The sequence below is a fragment of the Schistocerca piceifrons genome, chromosome X (assembly GCF_021461385.2).
Source record: "Schistocerca piceifrons isolate TAMUIC-IGC-003096 chromosome X, iqSchPice1.1, whole genome shotgun sequence".
Lineage (NCBI taxonomy): Eukaryota > Metazoa > Arthropoda > Insecta > Orthoptera > Acrididae > Schistocerca > Schistocerca piceifrons.
This window is the reverse complement of record NC_060149.1, coordinates 370761838-370782844: the sequence shown is the minus strand read 5'-3', so window position 1 is coordinate 370782844 and position 21007 is coordinate 370761838. Positions and strand designations below refer to the sequence as shown.

Genomic DNA, 21007 nt, shown 5'->3' with positions numbered 1-21007 from the left:
CGGTATCAAACTAATATTACCAGCATGATTTTCTGATAAACAACCTTTTCATGTACTTCTGAGATATATATTTAGTATTTCTAGTCTCAGAATTACGAACTCGGCTGTTTAATATTAGAAATGGTTTGTCTAAACCTGTATTTTCGCAGAGCAGCATACCACATTTTAAGCATATGCATACTTGAAGCACACAGTGCAATTGCAGTATTGGAACAATTTCTAAGTATTCCTCAAAATTATCCAAATTTACTCAATGATATTTTCAGTAGATTCACAGATATTCCATATTTTAGATGATTATGTAATCACTGCTGTAGAAACTTTACGTGATATTTTTGATCAGTTATTAAAACCCACTAGTTATGTGTGTTGACTGATTTGTTTGCTGGAGCCATGTTTTCTTTAAATATTTTCATATTTTTCACAGGCATGTAGATATTTTATGTTGAGATTGTTTGTACTCATCTGCCTACAAGAATAATATATTTTCTGTTTGTTGCAGTGATGTGTATTCACTCTGTGTTGCGCATCCTGAACCACTTGCTGATCGTTTGTACCTGGAAACGAAAGCTTTTTTAGATGCCCATGTCAGATCTCTATTGGAACAAGTGCGAGCAAATGGTGAAAACAATCTTCTCAGAGCATACTATCAAGCTTGGAGCCAGTATAGTCTTGGCTGTCTTTATCTGCATAAATTGTATTTGTAAGTTAAATGTATTACATGTATCAGCTTGGGTAGCGTGCATGTTTAACTATTTTTGAAATAGTTCAGTATTAATGAGAGCATCAACAGTATTTCATTTACATCATTTAATTTTCTAATATAGTAGGTATTTGACTTGTGCTATAGAATTGCTTTATTAATTTTGCAGAACTGGAGAATACTTAACATGTGACAACAGTGTACATTACCAGTAAATATTCCCATTAGAATAGCGACCAGGTGGTGTGATAATGAGACTATAGTAGTAACAATGCTCATTAGAGATAATATTGTTAAGACACAATGGGAAATATACCAGTTGACTGGAGCAGATTGTGATACACAAGCACAGTCAGTTGCCTCCCTTTTTGTGAGCTAATGAGGAATATTGACATTTGTTTTATTGTCATGTTCGATATGCAACAACTAAATATATACTAAGTAAAATGGTAGCTAATGTAGCACTGCTAGTAAAAAATTGGTTATTGATTATCAGTCAGAAGTTAAGTAAAATTGCTATAGGAAGAAATTAGATGTCAAGTTTTAAGTGACCTTTCAAGGTCATGTTATAGCCACTGAACTGACAGAGAAGCTCATGGTGTTTTTGTTTTATCTAAAATTGTTCTGTGCACTGAAATCTGTATCCAATTGTTTGCTGACCTTACCTGTAGAGAAATAGTAACAGGAGTCAAAAATGTGTCTTTAAGAAATTCTGCTAGGGTAGCATATTTAGTTACAGCTCTTCATTTTTGTGACCTTGCAAACATAGTTAGGACTGTTTATTGATAGCTTTCATCACTGTTGAGGCAGTGGGTTACGTATGATACGTGTGCTTGTTGAAATCTGTACAAGGGTAGTGAAATATTTTGGAGCGAGAATACTGTTTGCAAAATATTGTTTTTTGCCTTGGCCATGTGATTTCCAACACTGCTTAGCAGTTTTGCTTATGAAGTTTATTTTGTATCTGCCTCTGGAGTTGTTATTATTATGTTTCTTACTTCTAAGGTTGTCCATTCAACCAAAAACATGTTTCAGTCTGAGAGAGAGAGAGTAACACAGTGTCATTCACATATTGTTATAATATTGGTCATTGGGCAAAGCCAGTTATGGAAATATCCCTTGTGTAGCCAGCCTGTGCTTTCAAATTCTATTGAGATAGTTCTATATTCAAAATTTTGTGTAAATGTTACAAATTCAATCACATCTATGGCCGATGTTAACATGCTCAAGCTGGAATTAACCAATTAGAATCTTTGTGGGAGAAGAAATTTTCATAATTAAGTTATTATGCAGCTTAAGGGGGATGTGTATCCACACACAGTTGTTGATCACTAGACTGTTTGCTAATGTCTTGAGTTAAATTTTGGACTTCTTCGCATTGTTTCATGAAGTGATGATGTGACATTAATACTGATTTACCTGTCTGATGGGAATATTAAACTTGATGGCTTCATCGGCACTATTTGAGAGGAGAAGAATGTGTCAACTCTGGTTTCACTATCTCTATTTTATTCCATACTCATCCAAGACAATGCAATGACTGTACAGAAGTTTCAGTCTCACACTCAGCTGCAGAAATTGGGAAAACTAAATGAGCTGATAATGTGTGTAGGTGATGTAGCCACAGCTGAAACTCCTCCAGAAACAACTAACAAGATTCTGTGTCGTCATTTTTTGTGATATTGGATGCTTATAATGATCAAGTGAAGTAGATAATGTTTAGAGATTCAAAGAGACCTTTTTTCTGAAGGTTGCAAATGGAAAATACGTCTAACCATTGGGAACTTGCATTGTGAGACTAACTCTCAAATACAGAACCCAGCCCATTGATTGTGTAGCTTCACCAGAATATAGCCATCATTTTATTGTTGTGTGGGAGCTCCTGGAGGCATCACAGACTGAGAGGCACAAGAAGCAAACTGAGAAAGATTGGAGCTCCAAGTTGGTGAAGCTACTCCAACAAGTTCATGCAACAGTAACTGTTCTGGACAATTGTGTACCATTGAAAACACACTTATCACAGCATGATCAAGATGATGAGCTGTTGTCAACGGTCTGAATGCTCAGTTTAACTTTGAAGCTCTAGTCATGTGCAAAAAGATATTGAGCCCCACAAAAGTAATCTGTATGACAACAATGCGTGTAACATCACAGGTGGACAAGAAGACCTGTGGCTCACCAATTTCCATGGACAGAAGCAACTCATTCCTAAAAGTATGTGCATAGGCACAGCCAGGAATATCAGATCGGTGCCATCTGTGGAGATAAAGGTGTAGTGTTGGCTCAAGAGCCAACACCGTGTCGCTACAGGAGGCCGAAATAAATACACGCAGACCGGCGTGAGGTCTGGAACAGGACAATGTCTTGAGAATTGCAATAAAGTACGAAAATCTTGTAATACTTAACTTTAATCCATAATCGGTGTACATCGCTCTTGTACAGATATAATCTCCATTTTACTATACACTGGTAATGGCGCCTTGCTAGGTCGTAGCCAATGACTTAGCTGAAGGCTATGCTAACTATCGTCTAGGCAAATGAGAGCGTATTGGTCAGTGTAGCTTCGCTAGCAAAGTCGCTGTACAACTGGGGCGAGTGCTAGTAAGTCTCTCGAGACCTGCTGTGTGGTGGCGCTCTGTCTGCTATCACTGACAGTGGCGACACACGGGTCCGACATGTACTAATGGACCGCGGCCGATTTAAAGGATACCACCTAGCAAGTGTGGTGTCTGGCGGTGACACCACAAAAGGTCAGACCACCATTACTGAATACCCACAAGAGGAATCTACTTTCTAATGGTTCTCTTGTTTGACCAAAAAACAACAGTAAAGTCTTGATCACTCTGCACCAATTTCTGGGTGCATTCGAGTGGTGAGTGGAGACGAAGCAAACCAGACAATCCAGTATGAAACACCACATCAACACTGGTGATCATCCCTCATCCAATCAGCACTCATATAGGGTGGCTCCATCTGGATGAGGGGTAATTCAGAAGGGAGTGGAGATGATGCTGCATAATACCTTCATTCAGTCATCAGCATTCCTTAACCCTTCATTGTGGCCCTTGTGAAGATGACAGATGGTATTTCTGCTTTGATTACTGGCATTTGAACAAAAGAACCAAGTGAAATGAGTACTCATAGTCACAAATTGATGACATTTTTTACTATGTGATGGGAGCAAAGTATTTCTTTATGGTTTTGCGGAATGGCTGCTGGGAGATCAAGATTGACAAGGCTGCTTTCATAACACTTAATTGCTCCTTACTGGTTCAAAGTTATGCCACCAGATCCAGAAGGAATCGTAGTTTGGTCTTTCGCACTGGTCTGGTACTTAGCTTCCATGTGTTCCAAATATCTTGCCCAGTTCTCCTGCACAGTGGAAAGCCCCCAAGTGACTAGAAAAAAAGTGCAGCTGACTTCCATTATACAAGGGAAAAGAATGAGCCCACAAAATTGCAAATCAATACACACAATTCAGTTTTGCTGCAGATTTCTTGAAGATACACTAATTTCAAATATAATAAAATTCCTTGAGAGAGAGGATCTTTTTATCCTCAAACAATATGGATTTAGAAAGCATCTCATTTGTGAAATCGCCTGCCCTTTTCTTGCACTGTATCATGTTAACCATGGATGAAGGGCAACAGACAGATTCGCTTTTCCTAGATTTCCAGAAAGCTGACATAGTGCCACATTGCAGACTCTACCAAAGGTCAGAGAATATGGAATAGGTTCTCAGATATTTGAGTATCATTAACAAACTGTAAGTAATAGAACCTCAACCTGAATGACAAGTATTCATTGGAGAGTTAAGGTACCATAAGGAGTGCCTCAGGGAAGTCTCATAACACTGCTCTTGTTCCCTACATAGGTAAACGATGTGACAGATAGGCTGAACAGCAGTCTTTGACCATTTGCTGTAGTGTGCAGGAAAATATTGACCTTGAGTGACTGTAGGAGCATACAGGATGACGTATAGAATTTCTATATGGTATGGTGAATGGCAGCTTGCTATAAATGTGAGAAAATGTAAGATAATGCAGATGAGTAGGAAAAACAATCACATAATATTCAAAGATAGTATTTGTGGCATGGTGCTTGACATAGTCACATCAGTTAAATGTCGATGCATAATGCTGCAAAGTGACAGGGAATGACAAAAACATAAAAGTGAATGTTTGACTTCAGTTTACTGGGATAACTCATAACTCTAAGAACATGTAGCTCATCAGCAAAGGAGACCACAGACAGAACACTTGTGTATCACTCATTCTTGAGTACTGTGTGAGTGTTTGCGATCCCCACCAGGTCGGATTAAAGGGAGACATCACAGCAGTCCAGAGGCGTGCTGTTAGGTTTGTTACTGGTAGGTTCAATAAACATGATTGTTACCAAAATACTACGTGAACTCAAATGAGACTCCCTGGACGGAAAAGACATTATTAAAAAAAACACACACACACTAGAAAGTTTAGAGAATCAGCATTTCCAACAGAATGCAGAACAATCCTACTGCCACCAACATCAATCACTTGTAAAGATCGCAAAGACAATATAAGAGAAACCAGGTCTTGTACAAAACCATATAGGTACTCATTTTCCTCTTGCTATATTTGAGTGTGGGTCTGGAAAGGGAATTATTGTAACCAAAATTGGACACAGCTAAGAGACGCCGGCCGATGAAGATTTCAACAGTAATTCGCCGAAAACCACAAAAAGGAGCTACTGAAATGGACGAACAGTAAGACAGCATGACAGAACAATAAGTCCAGAGCGTAAACCAAACCAAGAGCTTATATGTAGCAATATCAAGAATCAAGCAACACTGAGTACAAGAAACAGTACGAGAGCGCAGTGGGAACTCGACCGAGGTCCAGGCCCCTACGTTGATAGCTTTATAGAGAGGCCATAGGTGCTAATAGGCTGATACATAGGATGTGGCCCATGCCTAGTGCTGAGATGGGGACAGCAATGCTCACAAATATTTGGAGCACTGCCTAGCGGCTATTATCTAGGTCCATGCCATCTAGCGGGCTTTATAACTCATTGGGCTGCGATACCATATGCCCCCAGAAATGGGTGTGTACTGCCTGAAGTGCCTGGGATGTTGTTTCAAAAGGTGAACTAGTGGCACTGTTGGTGTCCCAGTGGAGGAGCCTGCCAGCTGGGGAAAGGAACATGGGATGTTGGGTAGGGTGCTGGGGTATGGCCATACGGGAGACGACATGAGGGGTGGATGCTGCAGTGAGATTTCAATCTCCAAGTCCACACCCACAGGAACAGCCAACAGTGCCTTGGAGCATAAATTGTATCCTTGTGGTTGAGGGGTTTGAAAGGGAAGGCACTCCAACTCCATGTAGCCCTCCAATGGTGATGCAGTCAGTAGGCAGAGACGGAGTTGGTTGGTGTGCCAATGCTACAAACCCCTCAGAGTATCAACTTTCATAAGCCACTGCCCATGGGTGGCCACCACTGTAGCCAGCATACATGAAGATTTTGCTACGTAGGAATGCATCCAGACTGCTGAACCATATTGGATCCAGGTTTACGAGGGCTGTGGGTCCAGGAGGTGGAGAAGAGTATGTGGTTGTTTCCCATGGAGGACCTCTGCAGGCATGTGGTCATGAACAGGGGTGGTCCAGCTGGTGCTCAGGAACATTGTGAGCGCCACTGTGGTTGTTGATGTGCCACTGCCTTCAATATTTGTTGTTTAAACATATGCACCATCCACTCCACTTCACTTCACCACTTGAGGATGGGTGAAAAGGTAGGCTAAAGAGGTGTTTAATACCATTGGCATTGCAGAGCTGTTCAAAGGTCATCACTGTGAATTGGGGCCCATTGCCGGACGTAAGGGTGCGGGGAATCCCTGCATTGGCGAGAATCAGGCTGTGTGCATTGAGTGCGGCAGTTCTAGTCGTGGACACCATGCTAACTATGTAGGGGTAGTTTAAATACGAATCCATGACATTGAGCCACATAGAACTCAGGAAGGCACCAGCAGAGTCCAGATGAATGCATTCCCGAGGTGACAGGGAGTGGGCCAGGGGACGAAAGACTGAGCAGCAGCAGCAGCCTGGTGTTGGGCACATGCAGAACAGTTGTACACCATGGCCTCCATGTGTTTGTTCAGTCCTGGCCAGTAGGCATGTCACATAGCAAGGGCTTTCATCCACCCCAATGCCCATGATGGAGGAGTTCTGAGATATGAGGGTGTAAGTTAGTCTGGGTGACAACACAGTGGGTATCTGCCTCCATATGCAGCAGGAGAACATCGGAGACAACAGGCAAATGATGAGAAAGGTGAGCCATGCCCAGAGTTCTGGATCAACAAATTTGGAAAAATTTGCTGGCCACCCATGTGGCACACAGCGCATGACATGCTGTAAGATAGGATTATGGTGTGTGTCAGTGGCAATGTACGAGGTGCATTCAAGTTCTAAGGCCTCCGATTTTTTTTTTTTTCTGATTAACTACTCACCCGAAATCGATGAAACTGGTGTTACTTCTCGACGTAATCGCTCTGCAGACGTACACATTTTTCACAACGCTGACGCCATGATTCCATGGCAGCGGCGAAGGCTTCTTTAGGAGTCTGTTTTGACCACTGAAAATCGCTGAGGCAATAGCAGCACGGCTGGTAAATGTGCGGCCACGGAGAGTGTCTTTCATTGTTGGAAAAAGCCAAAAGTCACTAGGAGCCAGGTCAAGTAAGTAGGGAGCATGAGGAATCACTTCAAAGTTGTTATCACGAAGAAACTGTTGCGTAATGTTAGCTCGATGTGCGGGTGCGTTGTCTTGGTGAAACAGCACACACGCAGCCCTTCCTGGACGTTTTTGTTGCAGTGCAGGAAGGAATTTGTTCTTCAAAAGATTTTCGTAGGATGCACCTGTTACCGTAGTGCCCTTTGGAACACAATGGGTAAGGATTACGCCCTCGCTGTCCCAGAACATGGACACCATCATTTTTTCAGCACTGGCGGTTACCCGAAATTTTTTTGGTGGCTGTGAATCTGTGTGCTTCCATTGAGCTGACTGGTGCTTTGTTTCTGGATTGAAAAATGGCATCCACGTCTCATCCATTGTCACAACCGATGAAAAGAAAGTCCCATTCATACTGTCGTTGCGTGTCAACATTGCTTGGCAACGTGCCACACGGGCAGCCATGTGGTCGTCCGTCAGCATTCGTGGCACCCACCTGGATGACACTTTTCGCATTTTCAGGTCGTCATGCAGGATTGTGTGCACAGAACTCACAGAAATGCCAACTCTGAAGGCGATCTGTTCAACAGTCATTCGGCGATCCCCCAAAACAATTCTTTCCACTTTCTCGATCATGTCGTCAGACCGGCTTGTGCGAGCCCGAGGTTGTTTCGGTTTGTTGTCACACGATGTTCTGCCTTCATTAAAGTGTCGCACCCACGAACGCACTTTCAACACATCCATAACTCCATCACCACATGTCTCCTTCAACTGTCGATGAATTTCAATTGGTTTGACACCACGCAAATTCAGAAAACGAATGATTGCACGCTGTTCAAGTAAGGAAAACGTAGCCATTTTAAGTATTTAAAACAGTTCTCATTCTTGCCACTGGCAGTAAAATTCCATCTGCCGTACGGTGCTGCCATCTCTGGGACGTATTGACAATGAATGCAGCCTCATTTTAAAACAATGCGCATGTTTCTACCTCTTTCCAGTCCAGAGAAAAAAAATCGTAGGCCTTAGAACTTGAATGCACCTCGTAATAGCAGTAATGGGAAACCTACCCAAGTGCATTGTTGTTCTATGTCAGTGTGGAAATAGGAGATTTCTGTTGGTCAAATGTTGACTCTTGTCTAGAGGGTAGACGAGAGAGCACATCTGTGTTCGCATGTTGCACGGTAGGCTTGTACTTAATGTTGTAATTGTAAGAACTAAGGAAAAGAACCCAATGCTGTAACCTTTGAGCTGTCTACTCTGGAAGCCAAGAGTGTGACCTGATAACCTGAAGGGTGTTACCAACAGTTTGTGTTCAGTAGTTGGGGTAAACTTAGTCCCAAAGAGGTACACATGGAATTTCTTAACGGTACAGGTGATCGGATCGATAAAGCCTCTTTCTCAATCTGTGAGTAGTTTCTCTGATGAGCGGGCATGGGTGTCTTTGGTTGCTGAGAACCAGCACCAATCACATAGAGGGAAACGTCAGTGGCCAAAACAAGGTAACATGATGGAGAAGAGGGCGTAAGGCAGGGTGCCAAGCGTAATGTGCTTCAGTTGGGTGAAAGCATGTTCACAAGCAGCTGACCACAGTAGCTTAATGCCCTTCTACGTCAGCTGGTTGAGTGGGTGCACAATGTGTGCTGTTTGCAGAAGGATCGTAGAATAATAATTAGCTTTACCCAAAAAGCCTGCAGCTCCTGTAGGTTTTGGGGGCATGGAAGAGAGTCAACAACTGAAACATTGCAGCCAGTGGGTTGAATCCTGTCTTTGTTGACCTAGTGACCTAGGTATACTTCTTGCTCCTGAAAAAATTGGTATTTTTGTAGGTTGCACTTGAGCCCTGCATCACGTAATGTAATAGATAGAGTACAGAGGTTGCACATGTGGTCTTGGCACGTAGCACCCGTAACTATTAGGTCATCTAGGTAAGTGGTACAAGCGGGAATGGATGTGGTTAACTGTACCAGATGTGGAAGATTGCTGGAGTGGAAGAGATCCCACAAGCCAAAGGATGTATTGATGACCATAATATGTTGCTATTCTTCATCTAATGGGATCTGTAAATAAGCATCAGCAATGTCAATCTTAGAAAAATATTCACCGTCAACAAGCTTTGTGAGGAGGTCCTCTGGACAGGGGATGAGGTAGGTTTCGGCATGTGCCTGGGCATTGATTGTTGACCCAAAGTCTGCACAGAGCCAGAGGAAGCCATTCTGTTTCTTAACCACCACCAGGGGTGTGACCTAAGCACCAGTTTTGACAGATTCAATTACTCCCAGCTTTGTGCCGGTGATAAAGTTAGAGCTTAACAGCTTTCCATAGGGAGACCTCAAGCAGACGTACCTGATAGAAATGGGCTACTGCATCTGACCGAGAGATATATGCACCTCAAAGTTTGTGCTGCTCCCCAGACTTGGATTGAACAGGCATGGAAGAGGCACGAAGGTTGTTTAGTTCCTGGAAGGGAACTGTGTCTGAGATGACCTGAACTGCAACTATAACCCAAACAATGAGAAGGCATCCAGACCAAAAGTGTTGACAGCTGAGTGACTGTTCACAACAAACAGTGTTATCAGCCACGTAACCTTATTGTAGACTGCTGTAGTTGTGAATTGATCTCTGAGGGGAATTGAGCTGTCACCATATGCAACCAATTGGGGGGGGGGGGGGGGGGGGGGCAAGGCTAACACTGGGACACTGGGTAACCTTGATGAGTGTTGGGAAGTTCACCAGGAAAATCGTCACTCCTGTGTCTGCTTGGAAATGAATGTCTTGACGCACAATCGTGAGAGCAGTAAACAACTGGGTGGTGGGAGGATTGCCCTGAGGAACAATGGCCTGGAGTTCATGAACCGTCCCTTGATGCGAGTGCAAAGTGGTGTTGAGTTCAACTGTCTCGATGCTTGATGGCAGACAGTTCAGAGATGCCCGTTCTTTCCACAGTGGGTGCAATGTGCCCAGTGATCTGGACAGTCTACACATTGATGCATCGTGAAACAGTCGGTATAAGGTGGGACACTGCTGCTTATGCTGACACAGTGTGGCTGGCTGCTCAGAGGCCAGTGAATGTCTGAAAGTGACAATCACAACAATGCCATCTTGGTGGCAGTTGAACCGCTGCCACTTGGGGACGAGTCATAAAGTGTTCATTTGCCACCTGCATAATCTCAAAGGATTGTGTGATTTTCAAAATTTCGACCTCTTGGTGGCAGTTGAACCGCTGCCACTTGGGGACGAGTCATAAAGTGTTCATTTGCCACCTGCATAATCTCAAAGGATTGTGCGATTTTCAAAATATCATTGAAGGAAAAATTGTCCAGCGTGAGGGCAGCTGTGTGTACTTCCAGATCTTGGGCCAATTGAACCACAATGTCTCGAATCAGGGAGTCTGCATAAGAAGTTGTGCAATAGAGGTTTGCGCAAGTGAAATCACAACTGTGACTCAATCCCTGCAAATCCATCACAGATGAGTGGAATAACTGATCCGGTTGCTTACAATATTGATGGAACTCGAGGTGTGACGCAGCCACATGGAAACATTGTGAATAATAGTGAGACGAGACAGCAATGAACGCATTTCCTCAACTGTGAGTGCAACCAGATTTGAGAGGGAAGCCAACTTCTTTAGTAAGCAAATTGTCTGCGGGGAAGCCCAAGAAAAGAAAAGCGATCATTGGAGAGCATCATCAGAAGTGGTGAAGTGCAACTTCAGCTGCTGCAAATACATGTCCCAATATTCTTTGGTGTTGTTGAACAGTGGAAAAAATGGTGGGAAGGACTCCACCTGGGAAGTAACCACAACCTGAATGGGTTGTGAACCCTAAACCTACAAGTGTTCCGATAAAAGCTGAATTTCCTGATGTAACAAGTCAGTTTGCTGTTGGAATTGGTGCTGCAACTGCTGCTGCAAAAGCAGCTGTCGCTGTTGTTCCACAACTTTGACATCCATAAGACACTGCTAACCTATTTCCTCATCGCCAGTAATAGTAACCACAATTGGACATGGCCATGAGACACTGGCAGATCGCCCGAGGACGTCGACAGTAAAGTCGCTAAAAACACAAAAGACAACAATAGCAATGGATGAACAAGAACATGACAGAGTGACAAGTCTGGAGTGTAAACCAAATCTAGAGCCTAGACATAATAATATCGAGAACCAAGAAATGGTGAATACGAGGAACAGTATGAGAGTGCAGTCGGAATATGATGGAGGTCCGGGCCCATATGGTTCTAGCTTTGTAGAGGGTCACTTGTTTCGATAGCCTGGCCCTTGGGGCGGGGCTTCCACTTAATGCTGAGATAACAACAGTAGTGCTCGTGTATATTAGGAGTGCTACCTAGCATCATACAGCGGCTTGCAGGGAAAATATATATAGATATAAGTGTCATTTGGTCTGTGCAGTGCTCCAGCCCCCTTTAAATGATGATGGACAATCTGTTTCAACCATCTAAACTGTGTTTGCTTCCTAGATGACAATGATGTTTTCTTGAAGTCGTTTGAAGAGTATCTGAATTGTTTGACTACTATGTGGAAATGTGTGCATGACAGTTCTTAGCCTGAATTCGAGAAAGTGCTTTTTTGTCACCTAAGAAATAGAAATCTTTGGATACATAGCAAACAGAAACAGAGTTTGTCCTGACCAGGAAAAAGTAATAGCGCTAAAAAATTTTCCAATTCCTTGGTATATTTGTGATGTGAGAAGCTTCCTCAGAATGTACTCCCACTTCAGACACTTCATAAAGGATTTCAGCTGCAAGGCACGGCCACTACAAGAACAGCCGCAGGGAGACAATAAATTTCCTTGAAGTGACAAGCAACAGAATTGTTTTTGTATCCTTAAAGAGTCATTGACATCTTGACCAATTCTTGTACTTTCTAATGGCCATGCCAAGACAGCCATACACACTGATGTTAGTAGTTATACGATAGGTGCAATTCTAGTTCAATCCAGGAATGCAGTAATAAAGGAGTGATGACTTACACATTGAGAGTAGTCTCAGAGTCTGAGAAGAATTCCTCCACAAATGTATTGGGCAGACCATTCATTGTTATGACTGACCACCCTTTTTTATGCTGGCAAACCTAAGGATCCACCAGGATGATTAGCATGGTAGGCACAGAAGCTTTAGCCACATCACAGTAGTACACAGAAATGAACCCAAACTCACGGATACTGTCTGCTTTTTGTGGAATCCATCCATTGTGGGAACAGTTCAGCACTGGTGTTATCCTAGTCATTCCTGCACTAACAAATGTTGCATCCAAACAGCGGGAAGACCCATATTTACTGAAGACACCATAGAGAAGAGTGAAGGTATCAAAGGAGAATTCAGACCAATAGATGGCACATTGTATAAAAGTAATTATGTCCCAGTGGGACATTAGTGGTTGCTCATCATCCCAGCTCATTTACGGGCACCCATACTGAAAGATTTTCACTATGGTCCAGTATCAGCTCATCTGGGATATATGAATATTCTTGATAGAATCAGAAGCAAGTATCATTGACTAGGTTTGTACCGATCTGACAGACATTATGCAAGTCTCTGTCGGGAATCCCAGCATTAAAAATGAGCTGCTTGCAATTGCTCCATTTCACTGGATTGGATTTGACTACTTGGGGAGGTTTCCCAAGTCGACAAATGGGATAAAGGAATAGTAGTGTGCACTGAGTATCTAATCTGCTATGCTGTCACCAAGGCTGTATTACCTGCCAAAACTCCAGATGTTGCTGGGTTTCTTGTTGAAGACATAATTTAGAAAGCACCATTTATAGAGGTCTCTGTTCGTGGAAAACTTACAATCAATACTGGTGTCAGAAGGCACATCACTATATCTACAGGATGCCAGCTGCCCATCAACTGAAAATGAATGGCATCACTGATCATTTTAATACGATGTTGGCAATTACGCTTTTGATCTATGTTGACATCGGACAGAGATACTGCAATAGGATACTGCTTGTCATGGTATTCACAGCAAAAAACTACTGGTTTCACACTGCATTTCATGATTCACAGTCTAAAGGCTGAAACAAAAATGGATACTTTGTTTCCATTTCCATCTTAAAATGCTCAGGATGATCACATCAAACAGCTTATCATCAGAACTGAAGAAACAAGGCACTTGGCTGTAATGCGAATCTGGATACTGAGGATAAGGACCATGAGTGGCACAATGCAAAACACCGACTTGTAAGTGAAAATCCAGGTGGCATAGTGTGATTGTTACACCTGTACAGAAGGTTGAGGTACTAGAAAAATGTTTAAGCACTACAGTATCCTGCACTGAAAAGTACGTCACTTATCAGACATGATCTGTTACGCTGAGGATGGCGATCCTACACCAAGGAGACAACAGAACAAAAACGGCTTCCATGTCCTCAACATGAAACTGTATCATAGTCCTGAGGCACAAATCAACAACTAGGGGTTCCAATACAAGGAACATGAAGACCTGCCTAAAGATAATGGTGCTTTGATGGCAGTAATTCAATTTGAAAATCGCAGAAATCGTGAAAATGTGACAACACAATGATAACATGAGGATCCATCAGTGCTACCCCTTGGAGTGCTGTTGAGTGGATCTTAATCCTGGAAGTTATAGTCAACAACAGCAGATAGCTGTCTTGCAAGGAAGGGGAGCAGTGCTGCATGCCTTTCTTTGTATACCATGGTGTGGCAGTTACAGCCATTGAATGGCATTATGTAGGTGACCAGTCTGATTCTCGTCTCTTGAAATCATTTATCATTTAATGTTCATGATTTATGAAAGGTTTCAGGTATTAATTGTTCATGGAATATTGGACTTTGCTGCTACTGTGAGTACTGTGGATGTAGATATAGGAGCACTCTCCACTGAGACAAGTAGTGTGGCTCCATCTATTCTTGTGTGTGCTCAATAAACGTGCTTTCAATGTGAACTGTTAGTTCTTTTTGGCAACCCTGCTCTTTTAACTAGTACTGGGTGACTGATTCTATGTGACAGTATTGAATACATCAATTATGATATTTCAACACAAATGAAACAGAGAATAGAATACACCATCTGACTGAAAGTATCCAGAAACCCCTGTGTAATGCAAAATTGGCCATTAGATGTCATGAGAGGTAGACCCAATAGTAAAATAGGAGACAGCAAGTACTGTGTTGTCAGTACAGCAGCAGTACCAGCAGAATGGGTCAGTCAGGAGAGCTTAGTGATTTTGAACATGGAGTAGTCGTACATTTACAATAAGTGTGCTAATATTATTGGAGTCTAATCTGATGGGCTAATTCAGTTTAGGGGCAGCTATTACATGCTGCCAGTGTGTGGAATGCTTGTAAATAAATCAGCTACCCACATTTATCTGCAGTTCAAGCTTACCTCAAAATTTATATCTAATATCTCTCTTACAGTTGAAAGAAAAAAAAGATACTATTTCTTTTCATAATTATCACTAAGTTAGTAACCATGTAAAGAAAGGATGGCGTAGAGAACACTAGGTAAAGTTTAATCTCTGTTACAGCAGCAAACTTCACACTCTAGTAAGGGATCTGCATAGGTAACTGAGATAGGGGACCTATGAAATGCAGTCAATTGGGTTAACGATTATCTGGCATGCTGGTTTAGTCTATCATAAAGATTCATTTTTTGTGGATGGCAAATCCATTAGATATCTTATTTCATTGTTGCAATGTAAATGGCATAAATAAGGTATTGATATCTTTGTTTCTTGTAGAGTTAAATTTGACTACAGTGTTTCTTTTCTCTTTTTCCCAGGTACTTGAATCAGCAACACATCAGGAAACAAAAACTGTCAGAAGCTGAAATAATATATGGCAATCTTAGTGCTGCACTGCAAGAGCAGATGGAAGTTGGAGAACTAGGTATCGAGTAGTTTCCTTTGCATCATTAATTTTCCATATCTGTTAAACTGGAACACCTGGTGGTCGTATAATAATAATAATAATAATAATAATAATGTGGTGGTGTATGACTGGATTTTTTTTTACAACAGCTCATTTCATCATCTGTACCATTCCTTCTGGTATCTGCGTTTTTTAGGTTCTCATGAATTGCTCCAAATGCACATTTCTTGCAGAAATTGAACCAGAATTCCAATAAAAAAGAAGAAAGAATCCTAATGAGTGCTGTATGTAGTCATAAAGTATAGCACTTTCTCTCTGTGTAGACACCTTTTTCCCCACCATGCTGTTCCACTTACTATTTACCGAAAGAAAGTTGTATATTGTATTATTTCTGCATTCATTATCTTTATGTTGTTGCGAAGAGTGTCACATAGCACTTGTTTTTCTCATTTAGTTATTTCTGCACTGGTTTTCAGCCCACCAGATTTGTTGAATATAATTTGTGCAAAAGTATTCTACCAGCAATGACTGAACCTTAATTATGAGAGATGATGAATAGACCTAATAAAAGGACTCCTACTTCTCTTCAAGAGTACTTGCTGATTTTACTGGAATGACAAGTAGGGATACTGCACAATAAATTTAGTTTTGGTGCAGGCAACAAGGGGGCTAAGTCCACTGTTGTTTTGTCTCCCTGAGTAAATTAAATCAAATCAATATGAGATGATGATGATAAAAATGAAAATAATAAATTTAATAACATTTGTTGTGTATTAACAAGCACATTCTCAAGTGTTCGTAACAGCATCATATGGACTGTTTTTGGCCTCAGATCATAAAACAGATGCTATAGTTCAGTTCCACCACTGCAGAAACAACAATTTCAAATGTGATTTGACAATTTTGTTTCCACAGTAGTGGGACTGAACCATGACATCTCTTTTATTATCTGAGGATAGCTGGTGATGGCTAAAACCACTCATTTAACTTTCAAATCAATGTGATTGTGTTGCACAATAAATTAGCTTGCAAACAATTGCTGTGCATCTCCAGTCTGATCTCATTCTGAGATATTGTTCTTTCCAAAACTTAGGTAATGATTTGGTGGGCACCTTTAGGAAAACCATAGCTGATTCTTTTTTTTATAAAGTGCAATGTATAACATTTAAAAATTTTATAGAGACCAATCAGTTATCTTTTATACATAAAATGTTTTCTTCATTATCTTGTCCCAATGCTTGAATTTTGAAAATGTTTCAGGTCTTGAAATTTGGAAAAAGAATATGATACAACCATTAAAGGATAGTTTGGTTAGTCTTCTTTTGGAAGGCATACATCAAGACCGTCTAGGAGAAGGTAATCCAAATTCAACAGATATCATAAGGGGCGTGATACAGTCTTTTGTCAGTGTTGAAGAATTCAAGATGAAAGGAAACCTATGTGTGAGTAAACAAAGTTAGCACTGACTTAGAATTTTCCGATCTCTCTTTCCAACATACTGTCAAACAATGGAAAGTCCAGGTTAGAATATGAACAATTATGAAAGGAATAGACTGCTACTCACTGAAAAAATGACACTTTGAGCTGCAACCAGGTACAATGAGAGGACTGTTACACACTCAGCTTTTGGCTGAAGCCTTCTTCAGAAAAGAAAGGAAAATGCACACATTCACACAAGAAGGCACACCTCCCACACACACACATGACTGCTATCTCCAGCTGTTCTGACCAGACTGCTTTGGCAGTGTACCTGCTTGTGTGTGTGTGTGTGTGTGTGTGTGTGTGTGTGTGTTTTTTCCCCTTTCTTTTCTGATGGAGGCTTTGGCCAAAAGCTCAGTGTGTAACAGTCCTTACATTGTCCCTGTCTGCAAATTGACATGTCAACGTACTATCAGATACTTACCAGAAAGCTAATTTCTTGTTACAGATGATGATGGTGATGAATAGTTACATATTTTGGTAGTGGTGTTGGGGTTTTCCCATTTTTGCATGCATTAAGGCCCCATTGCTAATTTCAGAAATGGGGTTCATTTTAATAACCTTTTATAAATTAACTGAACTACATAATAGCTGTTATTTCCCAACAGTAATTTCATGTGTTGTTTCAATGAACATTGTTACATAATTATTGAGTATTGTAGTGTTTTTATAATTATATTTGAATAACCCATTTGATACACTATAGTTAGTTATGCAGCTTGCTGGATTTAGTCTAGCTCAATGGAATGAGCCATGCAGTTCATCACTGACCTGCCTGATATAATTCTGAATGGAGTTTGCAAGGCCAGAACCTTAAAGTCTTGTGGCTGGCAAGCCACTCACTGCTTTTATGTGACTCACTGCATTGTGCACTAAGGTACTCAGCACTCCAGCTTGTTGGGTGTATTGTGATCTTTGAGCAATATTTCTGCTCTCCATTAAAGTCACGTCACGCATTTTCTTTTTTATTATAAAGATGTGCATTCTTGTTATAAGAATTACGTTGTGGAATGACTTTGGAGGTTAAAGCAGTTGTGATGTGTGAAAAATTTCTTTCTATCAATTATTCTAGCACTTGTTTGGTTTTGTTACTTTGAGACTGTACATTTACAGAAGAAATAACTAAACTCTACAAATTTCCACAGTTAAAAAAGTACACATTTAGTCATTAAGAAGTATGTCTGTTGCTAATTATCAAACTCATATGATGTGCAGCATGAGTAACACTAGCACTGCTATAAAGCATACTCATTTCTTTTTTTGAAGTGTTTGGTATGTAGGTTTGTAAATACAGTTTATATATTATACTCTGTGTAAACATTTGTTAGAATGCGTGCCATGTGGGATGAGACACTATTTCCACTGATAGTATTATTTTCATATGTTTTGAAGCAAGTATTCTTGCAATTAGAAATGTCACACCTGTAGGAAAGTTGCTTCCTTCACTTATTTGGTCAGTTTTGATGTAGATATACCAAGTGTTCTGTCATGAACATTGTGAGGAAAGTAATGGACAGCAAGTGAAAGAAGCCCATGAACCCTTGCAGCTCTGCCTCGTCTATTTTCAATGGCTGACTTGTCTTAAAAATTTGAGACTGCCGATGGAAGGCAGTTGTAAATGGCAAGACATGTCTTAAATAGCCTTGCTCCAAATTGAGATGAGGAGAGGAAGGGGTGAGGATATGACATGGTTTGGTCCCCCCATGCCTGCCCAGTACCCTCATTTTCATTTTCCTAGCAATTTATAACAATGTCTTTTTTCCAATATAAGTTTTGATAGGGGTTTCTACAATGGTTGCCATTTTTAACACCAGATATACCTTAGACCATACTGAAAGGAACCTAGTGTGTGTCATACTTTTATGCATTCATGTTGCTTCAGCAGTGTTGTGCCTGTTCTCTAATAAATTGTTTACATGATTCCTGTCTGCTAGGAGTATGGAGACTCATCCAATGTGATGAGAAAATGGCCTGAAATAGACAGTCAAAGATATTTGTATGCTGAGATGTTGCTCATTTATCCAGTGATAGTATTAAATGTATTAGGTACCACTGAGGCCTTTGACTATGCTACCCGTATGTATATTGAACAGCAATGTCTAATGGTCAATTTAAACAGTGTTTATGATCTGTAAACTGCAGGGAAAAAGTCTATATTCAAAACAAAACAAAATGTCACTGAAAAGAATAGCATGTGGAGAGCTCTTCTCCACTTCGCGTGTTAGCCATTTTTTGAGGCTGCACTTACAGGACCAAGGAGGCAGGACTTTGTATGAATTACAACATTTCTTCATATTTTGTGGTGTCACATTCCAGTTGTCTCAAAGAATGGTATGAAACAGGATTGCCTTCCACAGTTAGATTAAGTTCATTGCTAGTGATTTGAAGTTTGTCTCTAAGAGTACTAAAAATGTTTTGTGCTACAAAGTACCCTAACAAGATAAAACTTTCTACATCATTTTCTTTTGCATTAAGCTCAGAAATACTTTTCACTATTGAATCAACCCTTGTTTAAACAGATGTCTGTATTGAACAATGGAAACTCCAGGATAAAATACAAAAAATTATGAAAAGTATCAGTTGCGCACACACACACACACACACACACACACACACACACACACACACACACACACACACAAGAGCCACATTATCCCAGCTGATTCCATTGTAACAACACTTCAGTAACCCACCCTCCCCCACCCCATCCGTAGTTCTTACATTGAAGCCAACCCTTCCTTCCCCTCCTCTTCATGGAAGCTTCTGTCCTAATCTCCCCATCCCCCCAACACTACTAGACTTACAAAAGAATTGTGTTGTGTTTTGCGTTGTTTTATTGTCATTGAACATTACAGTCAGTAACACTCACTATGCACTTATGTGAATGTCTTCCATTTTTGACAAAACTTGCATGCAAAAAAATGCATATTTTCCTTGCTTGGGTGAAAACGTTAATTGTATGTGCAGAACGGAACAGAAAAACGCAGAGTGTGGACATTTAGTAGGATCAGTCGTTGATTCCTAATGATGTAAGGAAATTCTGTAGTATGACCTCTATCTGTGACTACTGCAGGACTGGCAGTGTTGAGATTGAGAGTAGAGCAACATGATCCTATGTACATTTTGTTTTTGTATTTCAACAAAGTTTATGATTAAGTTTTTAGTCTGTAATTTTTTTTATTTCAGTTATATGAAGAAATATTTGAGACACCTTTCCTTGCTGCTAGTGGGGAGTACTATAAACTTGAAGCTAGCAGACTACTGCAGACATGTGATGTTTCATTGTACATGGAGAGAGTCACCCTTCAGTTAAAGGAAGAAACACTTAGAAGCCAAAAATTCTTGCACTGCAGGTATTCTCAAAAAACATTTTTGTATATTTCTGCCATGTACAGTGAGAATAATAATTTAATGTAGAAAATATCTGAGCGCTGTAGAGGAATTTGTATGTTTCTGCCCACAGTGTGCTAAGAAAAATTGTTAGCTTTGTGTGAATTTGATTTATTTTTATGTTTGTTTATATATACACTGAGAAGACATAAGTCATGGGATAGCAATACACACATATACTGAAGTGCCAAACAAACTAGTATAGCCATGCATATTCAGATAAAGAGATATGTAAACAGCCAGAACATGGCACTGAAGTTAGCATAAAGTGTCTGGCACAATTGTTAGATCGGTTACTGCTGCTACAATGGCAGGTTATGAAGGTTTAAGTGATTTTGAATGCGGTGTTATAGTTGGCGCACAAGCAATGGGACACAGCATCTCCGAGGTAGCGATGAAGTGGGAATTTTCCCATGCGACCATTTCATGAGTGTACCAAGAATATCAAGACTCTGGTAAAACATCAAATCTCCAATATTGCTGCGGCCAGAAAAAGATCCTGCAAGGACGGGACCAATGACGATTGTAGAGAATCATTCAGCATGATAGAAGTGCAACCTTTCTGCAGATTGCTGCAGATTTCAATGTTGGGCCATCAACAAGTGTCAGCGTGTGAACCATTCAACGAAACATCATCAATATGGGCTTTCTGAGCCGAAGGCCCACTCGTGTACCCTTGATGACTGCATGACACAAAGTTTTTCGCCTCACCTGGGCTCATCAAGACAGACATTGGACTGTTAATGACTGGAAATGTGGTGCCTGGTTGGATGAGTCTCATTTCAAATTGTATAGATCGGATGGGGGTGTACAGGTATGGAGACAACCACATGAATCCATTGACCCTGCCTGTCAGCAGGGGACTGTTCAAGCTGG

At 40.9% G+C, this 21007-nt stretch overlaps 1 protein-coding gene across 2 annotated transcripts in view; it reads left to right on the top strand.

Moving 5' to 3' along the window:
* LOC124721576 (cullin-2) overlaps positions 1-21007 on the top strand; it is a 186042-nt gene that overhangs the window by 21862 nt on the left and 143173 nt on the right. For both annotated transcript variants that reach the window (XM_047246619.1, XM_047246618.1), the window contains exons 3-6: positions 503-703; positions 15174-15280; positions 16523-16704; positions 19928-20094. In XM_047246619.1, coding sequence (XP_047102575.1) covers positions 503-703; positions 15174-15280; positions 16523-16704; positions 19928-20094 — 657 coding nt within the window. The remainder of the gene's footprint in view (positions 1-502; positions 704-15173; positions 15281-16522; positions 16705-19927; positions 20095-21007) is intronic.